The sequence below is a fragment of the Callospermophilus lateralis genome, chromosome 1, assembly GCF_048772815.1.
Source record: "Callospermophilus lateralis isolate mCalLat2 chromosome 1, mCalLat2.hap1, whole genome shotgun sequence".
Lineage (NCBI taxonomy): Eukaryota > Metazoa > Chordata > Mammalia > Rodentia > Sciuridae > Callospermophilus > Callospermophilus lateralis.
Genome location: NC_135305.1, coordinates 92,375,321 through 92,397,413, shown reverse-complemented (window position 1 = coordinate 92,397,413; position 22,093 = coordinate 92,375,321). Strand labels below are relative to the sequence as shown.

General features: G+C 41.5%; 1 protein-coding gene across 3 annotated transcripts in view; it reads left to right on the top strand.

Annotated features, from left to right (window-relative positions):
* Positions 1-22,093, top strand: part of Elmo1 (engulfment and cell motility 1) — a 551,061-nt gene that overhangs the window by 497,832 nt on the left and 31,136 nt on the right. For all 3 annotated transcript variants that reach the window (XM_076864020.2, XM_076864023.2, XM_076864025.2), the window contains exons 17-18: positions 10,133-10,296; positions 18,199-18,311. In XM_076864020.2, coding sequence (XP_076720135.1) covers positions 10,133-10,296; positions 18,199-18,311 — 277 coding nt within the window. The remainder of the gene's footprint in view (positions 1-10,132; positions 10,297-18,198; positions 18,312-22,093) is intronic.

Genomic DNA, 22,093 nt, shown 5'->3' with positions numbered 1-22,093 from the left:
TGTGGATTAAATGCCACCCGCTAATGTGATTTGCTTGGACTTCTGTCAGCCTGAGGCGGACTCCAACAGACACTGGTGAAAATAGCTTCGTGCGGTCCGATCGGGGCCTTCAATTAGCTAACCAGCAAATTTAGTCTGATTGCTGTATTAATTTGGCTCCCCGTTTCCGTGGGGAAGAGCAGTTTGTCACACAGCTGTTGCCTCCTGATCTCTCTCCCCTCGAGGGTAGGCTGCAATAAAAGAAAGCAGTGATCCCAAACCTCACCTTTCGTGTCTCCTCTTTTGGATTGGCTTCCTGCAGATGCAAGAGGAGGGGGGAAGGATGTTGTATTTGTATCCATTGTTCTCCAGCAAACCTACCCCTAATTGATTTTTAGATGAATCACTTGTTGAAATGTTTATTTTATTTTATTTTTTTACTGGCTATAAAAATGCCTTGAACTTTAAATGAAAATGCCTTCTCGGGAGGAACAGGGCAGCTGGTAACGCCACCCATCTTAGTCTCTGCAGCGGCACATCTCCTGGTTAGCACCTGTGCCGAACTGCAGGGTCAGGCATTATATAATGGATTATTTTATTATGTATTATATTATTTTATTATTATGTTACATTAGGGGCTAACACCAAGGCCCTCAAAGCTCTCCATTTGGATCATGGTCAGATTCTCAGGATTCCTGAAGTTTGACCCTCTTTCCTTCTGCTCCTGTGTCATCAGAAGTCAAAACCAGAGCAAGGCAGTGGCAGAGTTGGCAGCAGCTCCCTTTCCCATGGCATCAGTGCCATCTGTTTTGCTCTCAAGGCACACTTGAAAAGTCACCTTTGATCCTGTTTCATAACAACCCTCTCTGGGGTTTCTGGGCCCTGCCTGAATGCTGCCAGCCACAGGCTTGCCCCTCAGGCTCGGCGTACCAGCTACTGCCCTGCTCTAATCAGGGGTCTGGGGTACCGACTCTGACTGCTGCCCAAGGAGCCATGGGCTACTTTGATGATGTTTGGCTGACCTTGGTAAAGTCGTTCCTGATCCAAGTAGAGGCAGATAGATGCCTTCTACACTGTGGCTGCAGCCAGCCACTGCAGTGGGAGCCTGAGGGAAAGTGGTCTGTTCCCAGTGTAGGGAGCCTACCTGAGGACCTGCCTGAGCAGACTGAGAGCAGGCACAGTCCCCCAGGTGTATTTCTGATGACTCTGGCGGGAGCACGGGTCCTATCCACGCTTCAGGAAGCTAAGGACTCAGCTCCTCGGATGGCATCTGTAGGTCACACTTGGTAGTGCTGAAGGCAGGAGCAGCTCCTTCCTCCTTTTCCAGGGAACCGCAGTCCTCTCCCCTTCTCCCTCCTTGTGCCCTTGCAGTAGGACCAGTGTTCCTCAAGCCCAGCTGCACATTAGCATTCCCAGGGAAGCTTGGTAAAATATGACCTGTTTCCAGAACCTATTTCCCAATCAGAACTCCAGGGATAAGGCACACAAAGACACCTCATAAATTCTATTTTACTGTGAGAGTAGAGACCTACTGATTTTGGAGGCTGTTTCTTTCTTCCATCAATCAGTGAGCCCATTAGTCACAAATTAAACAGGCATATATATATTCCCCCCCCCCCAAAAAAAAAACCTGCCATATGCAGGGACCAGAGATAAAAATAGAAACAAGAAGAACACCAGTCCTGGGAGGATGGTGGCATTAACCCCTATTTTGCAGGTAGAGCATAAGGTCAGATAATGATTATCAAGGGTGGTAGCTTCTAAGCCTAGACATTACAAATGAACAGGTGTCAGAAGGAAGGTATTAGTCACAGGTGGGAATGAAGTTCTAGGCACTGAGAAGTTCTCCTGGTGAGATCATGGGGTACAAGGGCTGTAAGTACAGATCTGCTAGAGAGGAGGAGGAAGATCACACATTAGACAGACTAGTCTGTACCCCAAAGGCAATACTGAGCCAGTGTAGGTTTTCAGCAGGCAAATGATGTTTGAAATAAATTTGAAGTAAGCAGGCTTCTGTGATGAGAGACTAAGAGGAAAAGAGGGGAAGTTATAAAGATATTGGGTAAACCGGGAAAGGTGACGGGGCAGCAGGAGAGGTCAGTGTGAATGACGTCAAGTAAACAGAAGGAACAAGTATTCAAGAGGCAGAGCCAACATTTCATCATACTACATCTGACAACTATGCACTTCAGAGCAAAATTCCCAGCTCCTGTGAATGTGCTGTTCCCAAACCCACATGCAAAGTCTGTTGGCCTTCTCCAAAGATACCTTTCAGGGTTGCTTGATGACCACAAATTTAGGCAGGTATGTGGCACCCAGAGATCAGGCCTTGGGTTAGCAGCAGTTTGCATTCCAGAACTCTAACTTAGGAGGAATGAAACCATTGAAAAGATCCAGTCTGCAGCCAATTGTTATTTCCTTGGCTCATCATACTTAGTTCTTGATATAAGGTGCCACAAGCCTAGCACTTGTTGGACTGTGAAATGCTATCTTTCCGTTGCAAGAACCTCACTACTCACATCAAGCACAGTACCAGCTTTTAGCTTGGAATTAGGCTTCATTGCTCCTTCAGAAAGATGCTCACCAGACCTGGAGGCACAAAAGGTCATTAGAGACACACTGGAGAAATAGAGGCAGAGAGAAATTTAATGACTTGCTAAGTCTTATTACTAGAAGCCAAGATGAGACCATGTCCTTTGTGAAATGCAGGAGATCTATTTTGCATTTATTAATGAACAAAATATTTCAAATTCATCTGGTATAATTGAGGACACATGGTGAAATTGAGAGGGGTCAGAGGTTGTGCACCAGCTGAACTGGCCCTCTGTGATTTCAGAGCAGTTTCTCTTCATTTACATTAAGCCTGACCCACAGGGCTCTGAGCAACCTGGGCTCTGCACCAGGGGACTTCTGTGGTCACACCAGGGCAGATTGTATGGCAGAAGGGAGCATGGACCTGCCAAGGCAGTGAGACTATTCAGGGTAGGAGTTGAAAATACTGTTTAAAGAAAATACCTCTCTGTAATCTGTTGGAACCAATTATGTTTAATGCAACCTGAATATAATCACGAATTGCCCTGGGTGTTCCACGAACCCATGGTGTCATTGTGTGAGGATGTGTAGCTTGTTTGCAAGCTTCAAGGACGTTTATTTTCTTTAGATAAACTATCTTTAGGGATGTGGTTCAAGAGGGAACCCCATAAGATGTTAGGGCTTAATGCTCTGCATCTCCTAAACCTGACTAAAGATAACCACCCCCACTCTATAAATCAGGAAGCAGAGAAGCTGAGCCATTTGCCCAGGTGGGGAATGGCAGAGCCAGACTTCAGTATGAACACTAACTATCAGCCATGTTTTTTTCTCAAACCAGCAGTTGGCAAAACTGCTGCTGCAGGCCAAATCCAGCCCCACCTGTGTTTTGTAAATAAGTTTTATTGGAACACAGCCACACCCATTCATTGACATTTTGCTGGCAATGACTTTCACTCTGACACTTCAGAAGTTTCCACAGACTCCACAGGGCCCCAGCAAAGCCTACAATATTTACTATTTGCCCCTCAACAGAAGACGTTCGCCAACTCCTGCTCTCTGTCTCTTGGCCCCAAAAATAAATTCTGAAAACTCAAATGCTCCTCTTGAATCCAGAGAGAACTTTTATTTTTTGCTCTCTTTTCTTGTAATATACTTGACACCACTCAGAAAAATGTCATGCATACAGGTCCTGGCCTAAGTTATCCATTCCCTGACAATGGCAAAACTGCAAAGTAAAGCCATCTTGATTTTCCAGAAGCCTCCCTAATTTTATTTTATTTTATTTTATTTTTTTTTTACTTTTGGGGAGGGAGAATACCAGGGATTGAACTCAAGGGCACTTAACCACTAAACCATATCCCCAGCCTTTTTTTTTTTTTTTTGAGATAGGATTTTGATAAATTGCTGATGCTGGCCTTGAACTTGTGATCCTCATGCACCACCTAATTTCAAGGGCCTCTCTGGGGAGTTGGGGGCAGGGAAGAATCAATGGCTAGCCTACCTCTGGGTCAATAATTATTTTGCCAGCTGATTCACCGATGCTTATCCTAATTTCCCAGTGCTTTTTCTGAGCAAGGCCATTTCTCCACATTCTACCCTTACAGTATAGCCCCCAAATTATTCCTGGCCTCTGGGAAATTATCCTTTACACACATACACACGTAAGGTCTTCTTTCCCCCAAGAATTCTCTCTGGGCACCAGATCCCTCCATTTTTTTTTTTTTTTTTTTTTTTTTTTTTTTTTTGTCATTATGAGCCTTTGGTCATTTTGTTTTGTAGAAGAAACATTCCTGAGAAGAAAAATAGTCCAGCATTGAAAATATCTCCCACATGAGCTGTTTTTAAGCTGGACTGTGTTGGCATCTGTCTTCCACTAGACAACCTTTTCTCTTCATTGTGAAGATAAATCAATTTAATGGGTACCACTGAGATGGAGATAAATAGTACTTTTTTGCACCCATTAATGGCAGTACCCAGTAGTGTACACCACTGTGGCTTCCCTAGAAGCCCTCTGCCCAACTATAGATCATTCCCTTTCAGCTCAGCCTTGTGTGGAGGCCCACAGTGACCTCTGGCACCCTAATATACCATCCCAGAGCCAGACTTCATTCTTCAGGCTTTGCAGAAGTATATTACCAAATTATGCCAGCAGTCTTATCATTCTATTAAGGACTTCTTCGTTGTTTAATTCTACAGATGAGTCTTTGACATTAAATGATCTTTAAAGACATTAAACATATAACTCACTATTCTAGTCTAGAAGATACTGTGTTCAAATCTATGGGCCACGGTACAAATAGGAAACAGATTTATCTTCCAGGGACTTGGAAATCTAGATGGGGTGAAGGGCACACCAATAATTAATTGAACTACTTTCTGACAAAGCAAATAAAAAGACTATGACCAAAAAAATCCCTCCAGGGCATAAATGTCATACTGAAGGCCCAGAGGAGGAGCTGAATGTTGCTGAGATTGGTAGTCTTCACATTTGAGCATCAGAACCATCTGGAGGACTGCTAAAACCCTGACTACTGGAAACTACACTTGGGGTTTCTGATTCAGCAGGTCTAGGTGGGCTCAACACGTTTCAATTTTAGCAAATTCCCAGATGATACAGATGTTATCTAAGAACATCCTTGGAAGATATCTTTATAGGAGAACCTCTGACTTAAGTAATTTCCTCCTGGGAGGGAAAGAGAATGGATATTTATTGGGCATATAGTATTCTCCATTGGATGTATGAGGTACTTTGTATACATATATTATTTAAATTTCATAATAATTCTTTGTTATATGATTCTATTAATTCTGTATTACTATGATGACTTTACAGTGAGCAAAATACAGTAAGGAAGGGGAAATGGCCTTTGCTAAAGTGTCAGGCATTATCTAATCACAGTCCCTTGAATTCTACATTATTAGTATTCCTAGCTTCCAGATGGTAACAATGAGTCGTGGAGAGTTTGAGTATCTTGAGGAAGGGCACAACTCCAAGAAATATACAGCCTTATTCAAAGCCAGGGTGGCAGATTCTAGAGGCTGAGATGTCCTAGTGCAACCATAACCCCCATTTGTGGAAAGTTGCTGGTGTAGACTCCAAAAAGTATATTTTCTTTAATGTCTCAGGCATAACTACCTCGCCTCCCTGCCTTTGCTATTACACCTCCCTCTGCCTAGAATTTTCTTCCTCTCTTCAGTGAATAACTCCCATTCATTCTCCAAATCTCAGCACAAATTTTGTCTCAGCCATGAAGACTTCTTCCCTAACATCCCTTCCTTACCCCAACTCGAGCACAAATAATGACTGTTTCATAGGTGTCCTAGCAAGCTTGAATGAATTCCATTGCACACCTCCCCAAATCCTCTAGGTACTTATCATTAGTTAGAGAAAACAAAAATTCCAAATTTTTCATCTTAGCTGTCAAAGCCACCCACCATGTGGCCCAGCTTGCCTTTCAACTACACCTTGGAGCCCGGCCTCATTTCTCCACCCAAAGGAGAACAGCATATACCCTTCTCCACTCTCAGCTCCGTCTCCTCCCTCCAAGCCTCTGATCACATTATTTCTCCCAAGAATGACCTCTCCCCTGCACCTCGGTGTGTCTACCTGTGGCCTCTCCTCAAGCTGCAGCCAAAGTTCCCAAGCTATATCCTCATCCTGCAGGAAGCTGAGAGGGGCTCTGTATTTATAGAATGAATGCACAGCCTCTTAATCCACTGTGACATCCTGTGTGTGTCTGAGCCACCTACCCAGAGCTCATTTCATACAAGGCTCCCAGCGTCATCCATTGCCCTTCCCCAAGTAGGTGCTTGAAGCACATTTGTTGAATGAATGGGTGAATGATGCTGGTTGAGGATTGGGGGTATTAAGGCAGGATCAGAGAAGTGATTAAACCAGGAACACACAGAGGCTCAGTAGATCTTGGAATAAGATGCAAGAACACGTTTAAATAAACAACAGTGAAACCAGGTGCACAGTTAAACTACTTTGCCAGCAACAATTTTGATTCCATTCTCTAATCCAGTCTTCCAAGCAGCCAAAATGTTTCTCGGTTTGAAGTATAATCATCTTGTGGGAATCCTACATTTTTGTAACATATGACATTATTACAGAGAACAGACAAATACTCGGAAAATTCCAGAAGCATACTAAAGGCGAGTTGCAGACATTGCTTGAAGAAGGCGTCAATACCACCAGCAAATGGAGATTCTAAGAGCATTCTTTTCTTTGATGTCTATGGCAAAAAGCATGTGCTGTAACTAGAAAGTATAACTCTGTTGATTTGCTGATGCCTCTGCAACACCTTCTGTAGGTTTTTCAAACAAATAGTAAAAGGTCTGCTATTTTCCTGAGGACAAAGTTAACAATGGTGGTTGTGAAAGTCTTGATTTAAATTGTACACATGGAGCATTCACAGATACTTAGCATGATTCATTACGACAGTTGTAGAAGCTACTTTGCAAAGGCACAGAGGAGTGTTTGACTTACATAACTTTGTTATCTTCTTAAAATAAACAATAACAGAGGGCTAGGGTTATAGCTCAGTGGTAGAGTGCTTGCCTAGCAGAGGCTCTGGGTTCAATTCTCAGCACTACATATAAATAAAGAAATAAAATAAAGGTCCATCAACAACTAAAAAGCTTTAAAAATAAATAAACAATAACATCTTTCACTGAGGTTGCTTTCCTTGGCATACAGAATAACAATAGAACTTTTCAAAGCCAACGCCAAGCAAAACTGGGCAGTAACCGAGGGAGACCTACCCTTGAGCTCCACCAGACTATTTTGTGCTTTAGACACACCGCTAGCTTCCGTTCCCCTGGGACCTGATGGTGGTGTGGTCCCTTCTCCCAATCACCCAACCTATTTTTAGGAAAGATTCTATACTTTGCTCAAATTGAAGTGTGAGTCATTTGGGGGAATTTAAAGGATTTCTCTACTATGCATTCTTGCATCTAACAGGGATCAAAGTCTTAAGCTAGAGTAATGAAGCTCTAAGAGTGGATTTTAAGCATGAAGTAGGAATTGTGTTCCCCACATTCCAATACAGATCATCATTTCCATGCAAAGGTACAACCAGGCACACACAAATGAAAGGTGATTTTTTTTAAAGGTGTTTTCTTCATGAGGTACCTTTGTTGTTTCTTATCCAGCTTCCCTGTTTCTCCCTCTGTCTGGGTAACCTAAGCCCCACAAGTTGGTACTCCTCTTAGACTTCATTGCATATATATGTTTCTCTGGTTTCAAGTGACAGGAATCCCATTCAAACCATCTTAGGAAAAGAAAAGATTCATTTAACCAAAGCACCAAAGGTAAGCGTTGAAATTACCTGATGGTTAAAGTTTAACCTACGAACACTCTCTCAGGATCATGATTCTGTCTTCTATTGGCATTGGTCTCCTTATTTTCCACTCTCCCCAATATTAAGGGTCATAGTTTTATAGTTCCCAATTTGAGGGGGAAACTGCCCCATCTCGGATCAGGTCAGAGAAGTCTGGGCAAGGACATGGGTTAGTCAGTTCAGGTCATAGGCTCAGTTATTGGCCCTGTTGCTGGAGTCTAGGCAGATGTGACATGGAAATTGTCATCTCTGTGACAACCCTTTAAGAAATGAGGGCATCACTTGGCCCTGTGAAATTGTTTCTTTCTCTACAAGATGAGGAGAGGGTCAATATTAACCTGATATTCAAAAATCCTTTTTCCTTTCATTCTCTTTGTCTCTTTTACATGTCCTCCTTCTCACTAGAAGGTCAAAAAACATTGGGAGGCAATAATGACCTCTTTGCCTCAACTCCGAGGCTCTCTAAATGGAGAAAGGGGTGTCCCTCACATAAGATGGCAAAGTGTTATAGTTGACTAAAATCAACACCATTTATGCAGCATGGTGTAAGATGGTCACTATTTCAAAATTTGTCACGCATCCCAAATTTAGCATTTTGCTTGAGTAAAAAAAGAAGCAGATTGGGGAAAATCAACTGGGAATTTTCCTTTATGCCATTCTGCTGAGAGCATGAAATGATGCTTATATAACTGGTTCCAATTTAGATGTAGCCCAGTCCAAAATGGCTAATGTGTGGTGACATTCCAGGGAATTCATCTATTTCCACACTATTGAATAGCCGTTCTTCCTTTAAACCCTATATCAAATGTCATCTTCAATGAAATCCCCCTCCTTGTGTCCCTGCCAACAAAATCCATCATTCTCTGTCTTTTCCACACTCCCCTGTGATGATCTTTGGCTATGCCCACATTTCTCATTAGACCCTCAGTTCACAGAAGGCAAGACCATACTTCATTCATGTTTGTTCAGCATCAGGTCTGTGAAGTAGCCATCTGGGCGACTTGCTCTCTTAGGATTCAATGATCTGTGACATTGGGCAAGTTGTCCATCTTTTCTCAGTCCTTTTACCTTTAAAATAATGATCACACACCTAGTCCAGTGTATTAGAGGGAAAATTAAAGAGATGATGAATAGCAAAGTGCTTGGCACAGAACTCATTGGATAAGAGGTCTGTGTTTGGTTTTGTCTTATTTTTAAGTTTCTAAAAGAAACAGGATATGACAGTCCCCAGACATCAAGAATGGTGGAATGAGTGGCAATATAGTAAAACATTTAAAGGCCTAGGATCAAATCCCAACTCAGCCACATATCAACCAACCATGTGATTTTTAACTAATTTTTTAAACCTGAAAAGTGGTTTCTTCATATGTTAAGATGATGTTGATGCCCATCTTATAGATTTGAGTGGACAAAGAGTGTATATATATTTATATATGTAATATACCATAACATCCAGCACATAGTAGACACCTTATAAAGGATAACACTTGCTCTTATATATAATGAAGAATGAAAAGATCTATGCAAGATTACAAACCCTGTGGATGTCCTGTGTGTTCTCTGGCCTTTTTTCCCCTTCATGTATATGATGAAGATGAATCAACATTCACAAAGACAGTGGTTAATTGCCTTCTAGTGAGCTAGACCTGTCTTGAGGCAGCAAATTACCTTTTCTTTCTTTCTTTCTTGAGGTTTCCAATGGGATCTACCTATTCTAATTTAATAAACTTATTTGCTTAAACCACATGCTTGTAACCAAGTTCATTGTTTTCATGAATACTCAGGCCCCAACAACATGGGGAAAAAAGACTGGGAAGTGTGGATATCTGTATGCATTCATTGGAACTGATGCCAACCAAAACTTCCACAGTTAATTGTGTCTTAGCAATTTTTCCTGGAAAAAAATAGTTAGCAGGCAGGCTTGCTAGCTATTGTTTGGCCTTTGCTTATTTCTGACTCTTGAGTTTGTGTTGTTTACAGTGGTGTTTCAGCAGCAGTCACATAATGTATGGAACACTCCTCCTTTCTCAAGCTTCACTCCCCTCCATTCCAAGTTAATCAGTCCATTTCCTTCCTTGTGGTTTAAAAAAAAAAAAAGATAAGATGAAGATGCACATAATGGAAGTTTACTCTTTGGAAAAACACACTCAAGCCTGGGGCTGAGAGTATATGCAGCAGCAACCAGGGAGGAGGCATTGAGCTATTAACTCCTGAAGACGTTTTTGAACAGGATATGACGGCTCCCAGGATACTGATGGTCTTCCTCCTTTCATCTGCAGGTAATGCAGGTGGTGAAGGAGCAGGTTATGAGAGCACTTACAACCAAGCCTAGCTCCCTGGACCAGTTCAAGAGCAAACTGCAGAACCTGAGCTACACCGAGATCCTGAAAATCCGCCAGTCTGAGAGGATGAACCAGGAAGATTTCCAGTCCCGCCCGATTTTGTAAGTTACCCACTTCTGATTTCCAACTCCCTGAAGGCTCTAACATACCATTTCTATAGTGAGTGCCAATCACCCAAAAGAGCTGTCATGACCTCACTAGGGAAGGTCAATAGAAGACCTTCCAAATGATTTCCAATTACGTAAAGCAGTCTTGACAGCTCCCTGAGGAAGGCCTGAGCAGGTGGACTGAGCTGAGGGGGTAGTAGGGTCAGGTTCTGGCAGAATGGATCTAAACCAGGAGCTGGCCCAGTTACTGGCAATCCTCCAGGGATTTATAGCTAAAATGTTCTGGACTTTTTCTAACAGTTGGAGCAAATTTATTTGTCTATGAAACTGTATTTTACATAGGTGCCCTTTGAGTGGCAAGATGTCCCAACCTACCCAGAGTGAAACCCACCAATAATTAAAGCAGTGAACCCCAAAGTAGTGCATGTGTGAGTGGTGAGAGAACATGAGAGGCAAAGAAAGAACCACCTTCCCCCTGCCCACTTGGCAGTGGTTGGCATTGGAGCATCTCATATTAATTACCCTGTGGCTATAACCTGCAGGCTCACAGTAGAAGGCAGCAGACCCCCTTTTTACAGGACTTTGCATAAAATGTCATAGATAGCTTGTACAAATTTTCATGTATGTTCGTCTTAAAATGTTCTGAACCTCCAATAAGAGAACTGTTTTGCTTGCCTCATTTCTTGCCATGTCTTTTTCTAAGAACTCAGTTTTTTTTACCCTTAACATTTTATTGAAAAGAAAACAGAGAATGGGTAGGGAAGAGGAAAGGTGTTTGACATTAATTCTCATCTGTCCTCGGAAAAATGGCCCAGCTTCTTCTGCATGTGTGTGTGTGTGTGTGTGTGTGTGTGTACGAGTATGCCAACTCATACCACAAGTGTGATTCTGGAGTTCATCTTCAACTCAGCCTCACCTCTCTGTTCCTAATTCTTTCTCTTTCTGCACCTCATTTCTTCCTCTCATATATTTGGCATGTTTAATGCGTGGCAATTTGCAAAGCATCCTTCATGCTATTTCATTTCCTTGCATCCCTATGAGATGGGCAGGTCTTGTTCCCATTCAGAGTCTCAGATATAATCTACAGAGGTGACAGCCTTGCTGACAAGTGGAGATCCTGGACTTGAACTCAAGTCTGCTGATCCCTCCATGACTGCTTCGTTCACCCCATCAGAGCCTCTTTGCTATGGGTGAGACTGAAATGAGGCTAAGAAAGTGAACAGGTCTTAAATGACAACAGCCAAACTGTAATAATACTGGGTATGTTTGTTTCCAAATCTTAAGTACCATTAAAAACTGTAGAGTAGAACTACAGACTTTAGAGGGCATGGCGTTAGTCAGCAGAGAGCAGGAAATGCTTCCAGAGAGCTTTGGCTAGCATCCTTGTAAACCCCGGCACACCCACACTGTGCACCAGCCAGCCTTAGTGGAGGTTAGGCTGTCGGGGTGTTGCCTTGGCCCTCAGCCAGAAGATGGCAACAGCTAGAAACATGAAGGGGAACTCACTTGGAATAAGTGACTGGCTTCTTGCAGATGTGGGATCTCACCTGCAAGGAGGGACAGTGGTGCCTTGGCCTGTCTAGGTCCCACATTCCTGAAATGCTGCTTTTCATAGCATCAGTTTCAGCAGATGTGCTACACAAGGACACTTTATTATGCTTTTGACAACAATTCTTAAAACCTAAGGGGAACTTGAGGAATCCCTTAAGTGAAAGCCAAGTAATTCTAAATTAATATCACTTCAGCTAAAGCCAAGTGATTCTAAATTGATGTTTGACCATGACTTTGTTCCAAGAAAGAATGTCAGCTGCATGTCCAGGGTGAACACTTGGCTCCTGCTTTGCCTTTATATCTTCAGTTCCCAGGGTTCTACCTGTCACATTGGGAAGTTTCTTTTCTTTTGTTACAAGAAACTCTCACCATTACGTTGGCTCTGTAAGGGGAAGCAATACAAATAGAGGAAATCCTACAGACATAGCTTTTGCATCGTTGGTTGGTGTGAGACTGTAAAGCACCACAGCCCCACTGGTGCTCTGGGTATATACAGCTGTGGTAAAATCATAAAGAGGTGATAGAAGATGAAGCACTTCGACGGGAAGTTCAGGGATCATTCTCCCAGCCTCTGGAATCAACAGGCAGGAGCCAGGGTATGTTTTGTCAATTTCAGTGCTCTACTAGACAGGAACTCGTCGTGGATGAAATCTAAATGCTGCCAACATGACTCATTGATAAATCCTAGACACCCAAGACAAAGGGTAGATCCTGTAGGCTTGTTTTCATTTATTCCTTTAACAGATATTCAGCAACTCCTCTATGCCAGGCCCTGCCCAAGGTGCTGGGGACAGGCAGAGACACCCAGAGACATACACCCCCTGCTGTTCCAGGCTTTAAAAGCTGAGGGTGGGGGTAGGGGTGAGGAAGGTTATCACAGACTGCTCAGTGCTTGATTCTGGGAAGCACAGGTGTGCTGCCCCAGAGTACACAGTGTGGGACTCCATGGGCCATGGGGCAGAACTCCACTGCCTCATCCCACAGGGCTCTGCCCCGGCATGGCTGCCTCTGTGTGCCTGTCACAGCACAGTGGTAAATCTCAGCCCTGTCAGACCCATTCTGCACACATCCCATTTTCATAAAACTAGTATGTCTCTTAAAAAGAAAAAGTGTAAACTCCATGAGAACAAATATTTGGGGAATATGTATTCAGTGTGTTGAAGAAGTAGTTCTGTTTTATTTCTTAGTTCTTGATTAACTACTTTAAAGAGGAGATTTTGAAAAAATGTCCTACATAGTATAACTGAATAGGGAAGATAAATCCATCCACCCAATTAATCCAAACTAATGGAGATAAAAAGCTTGAATAGTCTGAAAATCGGCCATTTAACACTTTTATAAAGGGGAGGGAAGGAAGAGGCTATGACAATCAACCAGTGACACTGGGAAAGAAAATGCACTGTGCCTGGACCTGGGGAGCCAACACACCTATGGTCAGATTCCAACACCATCGTTTACAAATGTCTTTTCAGGCAAGTCACATATCCCATTTTAAGCCTGTTTTTCTCATCTTTAAAAATGAAGATGATAGAAGTATCTACATCATTGGATTGTTATGAGGATTTAACAACGTGGTGTATGAAAAGCACTTAGCACACACAAAACATGTAATACCCACTCAAGGAAAAGATCATTCTTATTTAAGAAAACATATTTTAACTAGTTGTGATACTGTTAACATGTAAATGATAAAAATGACACTGTGGCTTTATTTGTACATACATCACCTTTCCAAAAGTACAATAGAAATAGATGAGCTAGAAAAAGTGAAAACAAATCAGGCCAGAAATACACCTATTCTGCCCATCTGCATCCTCCCTAAAGACTGGCCGTGTATGTCACTCAAAGCTCACCCATAGCTAACACAGACCTGATGGTCTGGTCAGGTATACAATGTTCAGTGTTTAGGGCCTATTACACGTCAGCCACTCTTCCATGGGTTGATGATTCAGGCACAACTCTTGCCCCCATAAAGATTCTATTTCATTGTGGAGAAACAGAAACACATGTGGTAAATTAGATGTTATCATGTTAAGAAGGAATTCATTCATTAAGTGATGAAGCAGGATAAGGGGAATAGAGGATCTAGTTTTGAAAAGAGTTTAAGAGTAGATCTGTCTGATTAGGATAGTAAGAGATTCAGGGAGCATGCCATGTGGGTATTTGGAAGAAGGGTATCCTTGGCAAAGAGAACCACTGGAAAGGCCCTGAAAACAGATCAGATCAGAGTGTTCAGTGAATAGCAAGGAAGCCAATGTGGCTGGATCAGAATAAGCAAGGGGGAGAGAAATAGGAGGCAAGACCTCTAAGGTACTCAGGAGTCTGATTACATAGGGTCTTGTTGGAAGCCATTGGAAGGTTTTGAGTGGAGGACTGGCATGAGTGCTATACTGGGAACAGGAAGTAAGGAAGCAAAGTTTGGAAATGGGAAGATCTTAGGAAGCTCATTCAGTAATCCAAGCAAGAGGTGATGAGAAGTGATTAGAATCTTTACTATGAACTTGATATATTTTGAAGAGGACAATGTTATTTTCTGATGGATTAGATGTAGTTATAAGAAAGAGAAGAGTCAAGGATGAGCTCAAAGTTTGAATTTAAACAACTAAAGGACAGCCAGTGGGCAAAGTGGGTAGAGCAGATTTGGACAAGGGGATTAGGAGTTCAGCTCTGCACATGTCAAAGCTGTGAGACATCCAAGCAGGCAGTCAGACAAGTGAGTTTGAAGTTCATCAGAGAGTTCTAGGTTAGAAATATAAATTTGGAAGCTGTCAGTATAAAGTTGGTATTTGAAGCCATGTGTCGGTTATAGAAAGAACAAAAAATGTTCAAAGACTAAATCCTGAGTCCTTCTAGCATCGAGACAAAAACAGATCAATTTCTCTGAAACTGACACTGTCAGTCAGCACAAAGTCTATACAAAGTGGTTCTAGATCAGGGACCCACAAACTATGTCTCTTTGGCCAAATGTGCCCACATCTATTTTTGTAAGTTAACCATATGGCCCACAAAGCCCAAAGAATTTACAGTCTGACCTTTTACAGAAAAAGTTTAACAGCCCATGTTTTAGATGAACAGTGGGGAGTAGCTCAGTGGACAGACTCCAGGTTGAGGAAGGAATTCACCTGTCTAATGATGCTGTCTGTCTTCTTTGTATTGTAGTGGCCTCTTCGGGGCTGGGCATGTAATTGTTTTCCAGAAATGGTGCTAGTTTGAATTCCTCTTCACACATTCTTTTACCCTCCCTCCTTCTTTTTTTTTTTTTAATTTACAAATCCTTTGGATGGAATTAAAGGAATATCTATCAAAGCAAAGACACTGAACCCACAACCCTACCCTCACTGACCCCAAGCTAACAATGTCAAAACCCAGTTACATTATTATTACCTAAGTCACCCAGAAGGTCAGATCTCAGCCACAGAAGCATATTGTTGGCATTAATAAAGTTTCTTAATATGTGTGAATTTTATAGCTCTGAGTCCATTCATAAGAAAAGAAGAAGAAATCAGTTAGAAAGAAACGTTGGCTCATTTTCCCTCATTACCCAATCAGGTTTTGGAGACTTTGAAGTTAAAGACAAAAACAAAAAATACTTGGTAACTCTTTTTTTTAATTGATTTTATTTTTTTTAATACAAGACAGAGGAATGCATTACAATTCTTATTACACATATAAAGCACAGTTTTTCATATCTCTGATTGTATATGAAGTAGGTTGATACCTAATTCGTGTGTTCATACATGTACTTTGGATAATGATGTCCATCACATTTCACCATCCTTGCTAATCCCTTGCCTCTTCTGTTTCCCTCCCTCCCCTCCTGGAAACTCTTACAGCAACATTTTCACTTCTGATAGTGTGTTCCTGGAAGATGGTTCTGAAGCATGCCATGACAAGAATATTTGAGTCTTAACCATCAGTTAAAATTACTCAGAATTCCCTCCCTTAGTCTCTGCACCTTTCTTTCCATTTTAATAACTCAACTATAGCTCAGTGAAACTACTACTTAAAGACACATCTATAACCTAAGAGTTGCTGAAATTTGAAAACTCATTCTCCTGTGGTTTCATCCACAGGTCCCATCTCATCCTCTCTCCCCAGTCGCCTGGACTTAGAAGTCGGTAGCAGTGATTTATTGCCGTGTGTGACTGTTCAAGCAATTCCTCACCTTCTTCTTCATTCAGTTCAGGGTTCATCAAAGCTTCAATTTACTGAGTCCATTTTACAAAAGCTGAACGCTGATGATAAATAGTTTTATAGTGATCTGAAAGCCCGAGATGAGACCCTAAGAGACCTGTGCAGAGAAGCCTTTACAAATGGTCCACGCTGTATTATTACTAAGGCAGAATTTTCATATTATGCTTTATAAGTATTCACTTTGAACATTATCAAATGATAAGAGGTTTGAAGCCATTTAATCAGCTCCCAAATACGTATCAGTGCAGTACTAGAATACCCTGTTAGATGGCTGAATCCTTTTATGTACATCTTTTTTCTTTTTGCTCATGTTTAAATAGAAGAAGTTTGCAAGAGGTAGACCTGAGTCTGTACCCTATCCTACACTTAAACTCCCTGACCTGTTTCCCCATTGGTTATATGGGAATGATGATATTAATACCTGTCCTCAAAAGTTGTTTTATTCAGGGTGTGTCAGTTAATTGCATGACATGTTAGGCTCAGAGCAGGTGCTTGCAGAGCATCAGCACCTTCCCCACCTGGGTAGGGCATCAGGTGAACAGGTTGTGTGCTATCCAGTGTCAGGGCAAGTGCAAAGTCAAAGCTGTAACTGATGAGTATGTGGGTCTTGACTACAGTGTAATATAGGCATTTGGAGTGTTTGGGCTGAGGAAAGGAGAGATGGTCACCAAAGCAAATTCAGTGATGCCTTGCTTTCCCCACCCAGTTTTGTAGACGTGCTACAAATATGTTGCAGGTAAAATATTGATAACAAAATTCAAAATTTAAGTGTAAGCATATGAAATAAATATTTGAAGACAAAAAATTAAAATAGCTGAGAATGTTAGTAAACATGATGACCAAACTTTTTTCTTCCTTATCTGCTTTTATTTTTAAAAATTTAAAGTTTTTTATTTTAATTGGTTCTTTCTAGATACACATGACAGTAGAGTATATTTTGACATATGACACATACATGGGTATTCTAATTAGGATCCCATTCTTGCAGTCATACATGATGTGGAGTTTCACTGGTCATGTATTCATATATGAACATAGGAATGTTATGTCTGATTCCAGGAGAGATTCTTATCCCCATTTTACAGATAAGAAAACTAAGACTTAGATGAGCTACACAAAAACCTAATCATGTGCAGAGCCTAGACTGTAAGTCTAGTCTTCTGGCTTCTGGATCTGTGCTCTAGCCAATACTTTCAACATGGCTCTGGGGGCTGGGCTCTAAATCTCCCAGTCCAGCTTCAGCTAGATCATCTTTGGCTTTATTAGACTGGAATACCAGGGTGCTACATAGAATTTCTATAAAGATATCTTTTAGATCAGTGGAGTTCAGGAAAGGGATCAGGTAGAGGGAGGGGAAAGGAGAGGGCTAGTACTGGGGTCTGAATTGAAGCCAACTATATTCCATGCATATATAATTATGTCAAAATGAATCCTAATGCTCTGTATAACTAATATGAACCAACAAAAAAAATGGAAAAAAATATTTTTTAAAACTAGGAAGACCACAGCAGTCTATCATACTATCTTTGTAGCATAGTGCATCTGAAACTAAATTATATCCTATTAGCCTGAAACAAGATGCAAATAATGTTCAATTTATCCCATAATTATCTCAGTCTCTATGGACTAGAATCTAGGACACTATTGTGGTTCCCACTTATGAGATGGAATAGAAAGCAAAAAGTGATCTATGTTTTGCCCAAGCTACATTTGCTGTGGAATAGCAAGCACATAGTTTCTCAATAATCCCATTTGGTCAATCACAAATGTAATCTAGGTGTTTACTTGCTGCAAGGGGAAAAAAAAGTATGGCCAGGGATTTTACTGTCTGGACTTTTGCATTAGTTATATCTGTACCTTTGTACAATAAGACATTTCACAGGATACTTTGTTCTAGAAAAACATCACTAAAGCCACTGGTGCTTTTGTGGATAGACTGCAAATGTCAGAGACTCCGTAGAGTTACGGTGACAGATAACCCTGGCCACTGATGCGTAATAAATGATTCTCTAAAGCACGAACTTGGCAGGTCCTAGGATGGGTTCATGAAAGGGTGAGGCTCACACTCCCCTGCCCATCTTTCTATGATCCCTGTTGACCCATCCCTGTTTCTCAAGGTGCATGGTGGAATATGTGTTTATCCTCCAACAGGGAACTAAAGGAGAAGATCCAGCCAGAAATCTTAGAGCTGATCAAACAACAACGCCTGAACCGTCTGGTGGAAGGGACCTGCTTTAGGAAACTCAATGCCCGGCGGAGGCAAGGTATTGTTTGGGGACACTCCACACTTGAGCTAGGTCAACAGTGGCCTGCTCCTGGGGTATTACAAGGGCATGATATTGGTCTAGCAGCACTGTTCTCAGGACAGGAATAGAAGTCCAGGAAAGACCTTGTTTCCATGCCCACCTGGGGAGAACCAAGTCCAGAATTATCAAAAGGCTCTTGGAACTGAATAGCCATTCTTTGACATTTAATGATACAAAGTTGTTGGTGTCAATAATTACTAATGTGTACTATGTGCTTACCATATGCAAGACTTTTCTCAAAATGTTAGTTTTTCAGCCATGTGCCTCATAAGATTTCAGCTAACAATGACCCTTAAACATAGTGGTGGTCCCATAGGTTTTATCAGCTAGCAACATTGTAGCCATCTTAGTTTGTGTGTAAGCATACTTTATGATGTTCACACAATGATGAAACCACCTAACAACACATTTCTCAGACTATATCCCATTATCAAGCAAAGCATGACTGTATTAATGCATAATTACCCTATATAGTAGCTATTGTGATAATGGCTTCATTTACAGATAAGAAAACTTACTACTGAGGGGTGAAATAATTTACTCAAAGTCACAGAAGAGCAGGGTTCATCTTCCAAAGCTCCATGGTCCTTCCTTACCATTACTCTGTGTGCTACTGGCACATCACCCACCATTGCATTGGATCTGAGAGCTTTCAGCATGGATGACCCTTATTCTCAAATATCCAACACGGATTCTCTCCCAGGTCAGAGGTATTTTATTTGGGGATATGAGTAACAATGAATTGGGTGAGGTAGAATCTATTTTCACAATTTTTTCAAGACAGATTTATAAATTGTCTTTACAATCTCTGACCTGAAAATGTCCAGTCAAAATGGTGCCAGTAGACAAGATCCAATAGCTGGGAAGCATTTCCAGCTATTTATTCACCTTGAACAGTTTCTTGCTCTCTTGATCTGCTGCTGATTGTATAGTCAAAATGTCCCTATCATATTGCCCTAGAAACAAACCACCAGAAAATGAAACTGAAAAGTAAGGTTTGGGGAGAGGTAAAGAGATGGAGGAAGAGTCAGGAATAAGTGAAGGTATTAACAGCTGTACTAAGGAGACCATTAGTTACAGCCCAGGAGAAACTCTGGCAGATGTTTTAGAAACCTAATGGATGACCATCAACATTTTGTGTCTGTGTTAAACCCACCCCCCCTGGCCATTCTCTATAACGTCTCAATACTGAGTATTAAGAAACTTTGAAATATTTCAATGCTGCCATTAAAAATCACTTTGAGGAACTTCCAAAGGCAGAGCTTCCTGGAGGAAGGAAATTGTAAGATTCACAGTGAGCTTTACACTGGGCCTCAGGAGAAGAAAAGGGGAAAAATAATAAAAGACTGAGTTATAGCTGGGACAAGAAAAGCTCACATTAGAAAAGCAGTGGAAGAGGACGCACCTCTCCCATTCATCCATTGAAGGATGAGTTCATGGCCTCCTTACTCACTGCAGTTTTTCATTGGGCATCATGTCAGAATAACGGGTGTTCCAAGAAGACAGAGTGGCACGGTGGCCAAAGAACATAGGAACGAGGTGATTCAGCTTGCCTGCATCGCTGTCCAGCCATGTGATCTCAGGCAGCTTCCCCCTCAGATAACAATACCCATCTCCTAAGGTTATTGCAAGGAAGAAAGGCACTCCTGAATGTAGCTTTTCAAAAACAACACAAAAGACAGCCACTATTATTCTGGAAGATTATGTAGGGTTAAAGAAGTGAGCTGGGAGTGAATAGATTTGGTTCTAAGCCTCTTGGCTCTTAACCACCTCGGCATCTTCAAACACGATGTCACCTCTCAGGGCCACAAATTCCCATCTATAAATTGGAGGACAGCACTAGAGGCTCAGAGAACTCAAGTAAATCACATGGTCCATTATATGCCCTGATCTCATTGCCTTCGGAAAAAAGCGATATTTAGGATTACAGGGCCCCCATCAAGGTGACTTAGAAAGTTTTTATTTATTTGACATTGGGCAAAGAGCACAGGAGTCTAGGGATATGAGATATCAAATAGAACAATACCACCAATTACCTCCTCTGATGCCCAGGTAAAAATCCTAATTTTTAAAACTGAATTTAACCTTCCATTCTGCTTTGCTATGAGACTTACCAGAATAATACTATTTCTAGATGAAATAACTACAGATTCTTTTTTCTTTAAGTGTTCATTCATCCCTTGTCTTGAGATTTTTTTCAACTTTCTCGAAATGAGCTACCTTATGAACAAAAAAAAAATTAACATCTAGATGATGAATTTATTAGCTGAGCTCCCTAGGGAGCATGACCATCTGTGTTTAATACAAGATCATCCTTCCATATGCAGAAAGGAAGGCATTTTGATGCTTGGTAAGTGGATTTGAAAATGGATGACTGCTTCTGTGCTTAAAAATAGGGATGCAAAATAGACTGTGCTGAAATTGCTTTCCTATCACCCATCAAAACATTCTGTTTAGATTTACACAGATTAATGAGAATGTGACGTAAAATCAACTTTAATCCCTTTAAGAGAGATTTGCTTCCACAGGGGATCTCACACCTCTCTACCAGGTTACAGAACAGGTGCTCCCTGTGCAGGAGCCAGGGCCACACTCCCTTTAAGCTTGTCCAACAGTGAGGAGGACACAGATGAGTGGATTTAAGTAATTAAATTTATGGAGGAAAGTAGGAAGGCACTTCCAGTCCCACAGAGCTAGAAAGGGGAGGATCAAAGTGTCTTTCCCTATGCCACATTTGTTTGGAAGGCACCCTGATTGATTCTTGCCCATTATTCTCCTCATCTCATTCACAGCTCTGCTATATGGATAGTCTTATTCAAACAAGACAAATCTGGGTTTCTGGGAATACTAGGCGCATTAGAATTGGGAGGCAGTAACTCACATGAAACTAGGTTCAAGTCCCTGCCTCCTCACTCAAGAGCTGGATGGCCTTGCTCTAGCTTCTCATCTCTGTGATTCTGTTTCCTCTCCTCTCAAGCAGGTATGCTGCTGGTTAACATCAAATAGTTACAGGGGTTAAATAAAATTATACATGTTTCCCACTTAGTATGGTAATTCGCCCATCAATCAAACATTCATTAATGATGTGTATTCTTGCTTTTAACTTGTAGTAATTCAGAATATAGACTTTTAAATACAGGAGGTAGAGTGGCTTTGGATGTCACATACCTACTTCTCCCTGCTCTGTCCTCACCATGGAATCTAAGGCTTTACCTTCTGTGTTCCCTGGACTCCCATAGAGGAGAGCAAAAAAAAAAAGAAAGAAAGAAATACCAGGAGTTGTCTGTGTTAAGGCCATTATTTGCTTCCTGAGAATCTGTAGTCTCAAGAACTGCCTTTTGCTTTCTATATTTCAGAAATTAAGGTCTTCCAGAATCACTTGCATTGAAATGATGTTAATAAGACTCCAGGGCTAAAGAGTCATCAAGAAATGCTAACATGAAAGTTTACTTCTTATCGAGGACGCTGTCCATTTCAGTGAGCAGCATGACTTCTCTGTGTGCTAACATGACAAAATGACCTTGGAATTCAACACTGGACAAAAGTTGCCCTATTCCACCCTTACAGAACAAGCCTGCCTCCCCACTTGTGCCCACAGCCTTATCTGACTCCTGTGGCCTAGTCAGAAAACCTGGAAGGAAACAGGATGTTCATGCATAGCACCATATAAACCCTCGGGGCATCAGGCTATTTCTTCTTCTATATTTGATGAAAATTTCCTTTAAATATTTTATTAAACA